Here is a 5,732-nt window from a genome sequence, read left to right on the forward strand (position 1 = left end):
ACAGCCCCGCTCCTGCCGCCCGCTTGTGGCAGACCACACTTCCACGCTCACCGGCAGGCCCGGACTGGCCATCGGGAGGACCGGGAGGGTGTGTGTATGTGTGGCGCGAGCGAGGCACACCTTACGTGTTGTTGTTGTTGTTAGCATCTGGTGCTAGCTAGCTGCGCTAACGGATATAAGGAGCTGTTTCAATGAAAACAGAGGAGTGACATTTCGCCGACAACTGCGCCGAGCACTTGACTTTATGCAGGTAGCCAGACAGTGGGACATTGTACGAAAAGTCAGCACACTCAGCACGGATAGTGCGCGCAACATGATTGCAGCGTCCAGGCAGCTCCCGTTCGAGCATATATGCCTTGAGCTGCACATAGCTCCAACGATCTATCACAGTGTCTCCACACACACACACACACACACACACACACACACACACACACACACACACACACACACACACACACACACCACACACACACACACACACACACACACACACACACACACACACACACACACACACACACACACACACACACACACTTTGTATTGTATGAGAGAGGTTCCAGGTTGAATTGAGGCGGATATTTGTAATGTTCAGAGGTTGTTGTGTTTAATATTCATGAGAATATTTGTCATTGTTCAAATGATAATAAACAAACATATAAAGCATATTTGTCCACTCATATGTTGATAAGAGTATTAAAAACTTGAAAAATATCCCTCTAAGGTACATTTAGAACAAATAAAAAATGTGCGATTAATCCTGCGATTAATCGTGATTAAATATTTTAATCGACTGACAGCCCTAATTTATATACTTTATATAGGTATGGCCCTACAATATATTGTTCAGATATAGCATGATATGTCCCCTTTAAATATAAATGGTGACGGGCAGAGGATGTTGGGATGAAGGGTTGAGGGATGTAGGGATGTAGGGATGGAGGGATGTAGGGATGTAGGGATGAGGGATGAAGGGATGTAGGGATGTTGAGGGGAGGGAGGGAAGAAGGGATGGATGGATTTATCGCTCGGTGTGAGCCGGAAGGGGAACTGTATGGGTAGAAGGGAGAGGGAGGGTGGGTTGAAAGGATGGAGACAAGCAGTGGAAGTTTTGCCGGATATAAATAGGGGTGGCCGTGGTTCGAGGCGGAGTTTTAGGCGTGGCCATGCTCCTGAACCTATGTTAACAATTTAACCTCATTTCACTAGCAGGAACCATGCCAAAACAGTGTGATCTTTGTAAGTTTATTGAAGTAACATGTGAATGATATGAGAGGGGTGAAGGGATGTTCTGGGAGGACGAGCTGTGGTCCGTGCAGTGGGAGACTCAGAGTGGGGGTTCCGTCTCCGGCATGATCTGCGTGGGCTGATTACGGGCCCCCAAAAGAGTCGGATTAAATGGAACTGAGTTGAGCGTGTGCCTGTCTGAGATCATTGAGATTGTTACGGATGTAGTGTGGTAAGCTTGGGATGACCAGCGGCCCAGGACCTGGATGGTTTGGTCAGAGATGCCCAGTCTTGCTGCTGTGGACGCTGCGCCAATGCGGAAGGAATGGCTCGAATAGTGTTCTGAGCGTATCCCCGAAATAAGCAAGACATTGTGGAAGTGTTTCTGGAACCAGAAACCTGTGGCCATTTTCCCTGTTTCGGTGAGAAAGAGTGGGTGTTGAGGCGTTGCGTGTGCAGCGTACCTTGCGCTGAGGTATTTGGTTAGTGGCTCGTATGGGCTGAGATACGAGTTCAGGCGGAAGATGTGGATGGGGAAAGAAATTCCCAGCTGATCTGTTTTACTCCTTCGGAGTGTGAATATGAGAGAGTCGTTTGTGTGGAGGGATATGTCGGATAGGCTGGGGTGGTGGTGAGGGTTGTAGGCGGATGAAGTGGGTGCGAATTCGGAGCATCGCAGGAAGCCGAAGAATGCTAGCAGGAACATGCATTCTAGGGTAAGGTCGACCATTGGTGATAAGTATCCTGATCGTAGGGAACGGATGCAGAGGCTGAGAAGGTTGGAAGTGAGTGGCAGTCGTTTGGCTGTGAGGAAGGGTTCCTGCTTACGTAAGCCTTTGATAAGCATTGTGACGTGGCTATGGGACGTGGAAGGAAATGGTTGGCCGCTGGCTATTTTAATGAAGAAGTTATTTCCGGCCAAGTATGTCTGAATGGTAGATGTCCGGCACTTACGGATCGAATGAGTGTGAGTAATGAAATTGCAGACGGATATGACGTCCAGAGTGGGGAATGGTAGCTGGTATGCGCCGTGATATGCCTTAAAGCAATTCCAGCCGGTGAGATAGGCTGACAAGGTGCTTGGGGCAAGGCTGTTGAGGATGGCTTCCCGTGAAGCGTGTGAGAGTAGTTCCAGTTGTGGGTTTAGTTGAATGTGGTGGCTGAAAACGGTGGGACTGGTATGGGATGGAGATCTGCCTCTGGGGCCAAGTTTCTGAAATTGGAAACGAGACAAAGAGTCAGCGATGCCGTTCTCATGACCTGGGATGTGTGCTGCTTTGAGGATGAACTGGTGTTGGGCAGAGATTAAGGTGAGTCTGCGGAGGAACTGCATGATGGCTAGGGAGCGAGATCGGCCTTTGTTAAGGATCTCTACGACTGCGCTGTTATCGGTGTGGATGAGTATGGCTTTCCTAGACCATTCGTGCCCCCAATGAATGGCAGCTATGATGATATGATACAGTTTGTGAAGTGCGGATGAAGGAGAAAGCGTCTGTGAATTGAGAGCTGTGAACTCTGGGGGCCAGGTGGATGAGAACCATCTCCCTGCATAGTAGCCGCCGAAGCCTATGGAGGGGGCTGCATCAGTGAAGAGTTGGATATCCTCGGGTTTGGTAATGAAGTCATCATAAAAGAAAGAGATGCCATTCCACGAGGACAATAAATCCTGCCAAAGGTGCATTTTCATTTTGCATGCGTCGTCCAGAACTAGTCGATCGTGGATGGAGGGAACTGACGCCGCTCTGTTCAGCAGGTTGGACGAGAAGGGTTTTGCTTGAGGTATTATGCGGATGGCATAATTTAGGTGGCCGAGGAGGGCTAACAGCTGCCGTTTCGTGCATCTGTTTGCCTGTAAGTAGTTTGACAAGAGGAGAGTGATGCGCTGTACTTTCTCTGAGGGTAGAGAATCTTGGAAAGACATTGAGTCCAGGGTGATGCCTAGAAACTCAATGGAGGTTTTAGGCCCTGAGGTTTTCTCTTCAGACAGAGGGATGCCAAGGTCTGAAAATGTTTGTATGAGTGTGCTCAGCCCGTGGCAGGGGGGTGAGGATGGTGGAGTGACGATGAGAAAGTTGTCAAGAAGATGGAGCACATAGGGGAGTCTGTGGTTGTTTGTCAAAATCCAGCTCAGAGCTTCTGAAAGGGAATCAAAGATTTTGGGACTGCTTCTGCAGCCGAATGTGAGGCGTACTGAGAAGTAATAGGCTCCCTTCCAGTACACTCCGAAGAAACGCCAGAAGTCTGGGTGAATAGGCAAGATCTTGAATGCACTGGTAATGTCTGCCTTAGAGAGCCATGCTCCGCGGCCTGCTGAGCGGATGAGGGTGATGGCGTGGTCGATGTTTGCGTATTGCATCGAAAAGTCTGGGCTTGGAATGACGCTGTTAATGCTCGGGATGGCTGAGCCGTGTGGAGAAGACAGGTCTATTATGAGCCTCTTTTTCCCGGAGTATTTCCGAGTAGCTATGCCTATTGGACTGATGCGGAACACTAGAAAGGGGGGACTATCGAATGGGCCTATCATGAATCCTTCTTTGACTTCTTTGGCCAGTAAGGTGTCGACAGTGTGAGGTTCTGTTAAAGCGGACTGAAGGTTGTGGCAGATGTGAGATGTGTCAGGCAGTATTGCTATGCCTGGGTGGAAACCATGGGAGAAGCCATTGGTGAGAAAGTAAACAAACTGTCTATCTGGATGATTTACTAAGGCGGTAGCTAAGTTGCTTACCTTGACGGGTGTGCTGAGGTGCCGTGCTAGTCAATCTGCTGGTGTAGTTGGGTTGTGAGGGCAGGTGCTCCTGGCATGAGCGCTGCCGCAGAAAGAGCAGATGTGCATGAGGCGGCAGCTAGAAAGAGAGCATATTGTTACATACCATCCTGCTTCCCTGGTAGAGGATTGGCCTTCCGCGTCTGTCGACGCCCTTTGAAACGGGGGCGTTGGCTGATGAACGTTTGTTTGCGGGCCTAGGGATGATGGGAGGTGGGGGTGCGGCAGGTGATAGGCGGTTGAAGGTTGAGGCGTTGCCTCTTGATGGAAAGGGGAGTGAGCGGGGTGGCTCGGGTGGTGGGGCGCTGACTGAGCATGCTGAGGCCGGGTGGGAGGGGGCTCCGCATAATTGGCAAGAGAGGGATGCGCGTGCTGTAAAGATGCGGCAGTAAAGCTCGGAGTCCAGAGCGCCCCAGTATGTTCCCTGGTTGAACTGCTTGATGCGGCCGGCGGCTTGGCTAGCGAAGTGGACGTGGTAGGTGTAAAAACCTGCGCCTCCGAAGCGTAAGGCCATGTCGAGCTCTATGAGGAGGTACTCGTCTAAATCAGTTCTGCGTGTGGGATAGACTGAGCAGATGACGTCGCGGTAAAGGGAAAAAGCTAGGGCGAACTCTGCGGGGGTTAAGTCCTTAGACCTCAGAGGTGATGGATTTCGCAGCTGGACTAAACCAAAGTTGGTCTGCATTTCCCTGGGCTGGCTAGTGTCGATGATTTATGGCTGTAGTAGCTGAGCTAAGTCTACATAGTTACCTAGATCCGACTGCTGAACCGCGGATGGCGGGTAGCCGATTTCTAAGAGGTCTTCATCTGACTCTGGCGAGTTGATCAGCAGTTCGGGATCCATGGTGAGTTGAATGTTCTCGTGGTAGCGTTTAGCTTGTTTAAACTGTGACGACGCGCGGCGTAAATCATGGTCTGCCTGTCAGTCTTTGAAAGGATGGAGACAAGCAGTGGCCGGAAGTTTTGCCGGATATAAATAGGGGTGGCCGTGGTTCGAGGCAGAGTTTTAGGTGTGGCCATGCTCCTGAACCTATGTTAACAATTTAACCTCATTACTCTCAAATGAAATCCGGGCCACTTTGGTTGACCATGTTATCAACCATGGTTTGACGATGAGAGAGGCTGGACAGAGGGTTCAGCCTAATCTAAGCCGATTTACTGTTGCCTCTGTAATCCGGACACTTCTAATTTCTCTAATTCCCCTCCTCGACTCCTATCCTCGACTCCTATCCTCGTGTCTTAGTCCCGCCCACAGGAGATGCGAGCGGAGGAGTCGAGGAGGGGAACCGAGGAGAGAGGAGGGGAAGCAGCAGGCGTTTAGAGAAAGGAGAAATCCTCTCCTCTGAGCGGTCATTTTAAAGAGACGTCCATTAATGATGACAGGAGGCACAGCGTCGTGTCACGTGACTTGAATTTTGAATTTTTTTTGAACGGCTCTTCATTTTACCACAGTTTACCACAGAGCCTCAGTTTCGCCGCTGCGAGGCTCCGGCGCTCGCAGTTCACGCGCGTGCTCCACTAGCACCACCCGTCAAGGCTCGCCGGCAGTACACTTTCCGTCACAGGAACACGCTTTGCTGGCGGCGAAAATAATCCCACCAGACTCCTTTGCCCTTCAAACAGAGGGAGTCCTTGTCCTTTTTCCTTTTTGTTATTTCAAGCTATAAAAACTCTCGATCTTCTCTCGAATTATTAATTTTTTTGGACGCCCTCGATTCGAGTTCAGGGCGTTCCGAGC

At 50.3% G+C, this 5,732-nt stretch overlaps 1 protein-coding gene across 1 annotated transcript; it reads right to left on the minus strand.

Moving 5' to 3' along the window:
- Positions 1–2,373: 2,373 nt before the first annotated feature.
- LOC117473479 lies at positions 2,374–4,838 on the minus strand. Its single transcript, XM_034119068.1, is given in 5 exon segments — positions 2,374–2,440; positions 2,442–3,864; positions 3,956–4,037; positions 4,101–4,606; positions 4,745–4,838. Coding segments are annotated over 5 exon segments (2,172 nt in total).
- Positions 4,839–5,732: the final 894 nt, after the last annotated feature.

This window comes from Trematomus bernacchii, unplaced genomic scaffold, assembly GCF_902827165.1.
Source record: "Trematomus bernacchii unplaced genomic scaffold, fTreBer1.1, whole genome shotgun sequence".
Classification (NCBI taxonomy): domain Eukaryota; kingdom Metazoa; phylum Chordata; class Actinopteri; order Perciformes; family Nototheniidae; genus Trematomus; species Trematomus bernacchii.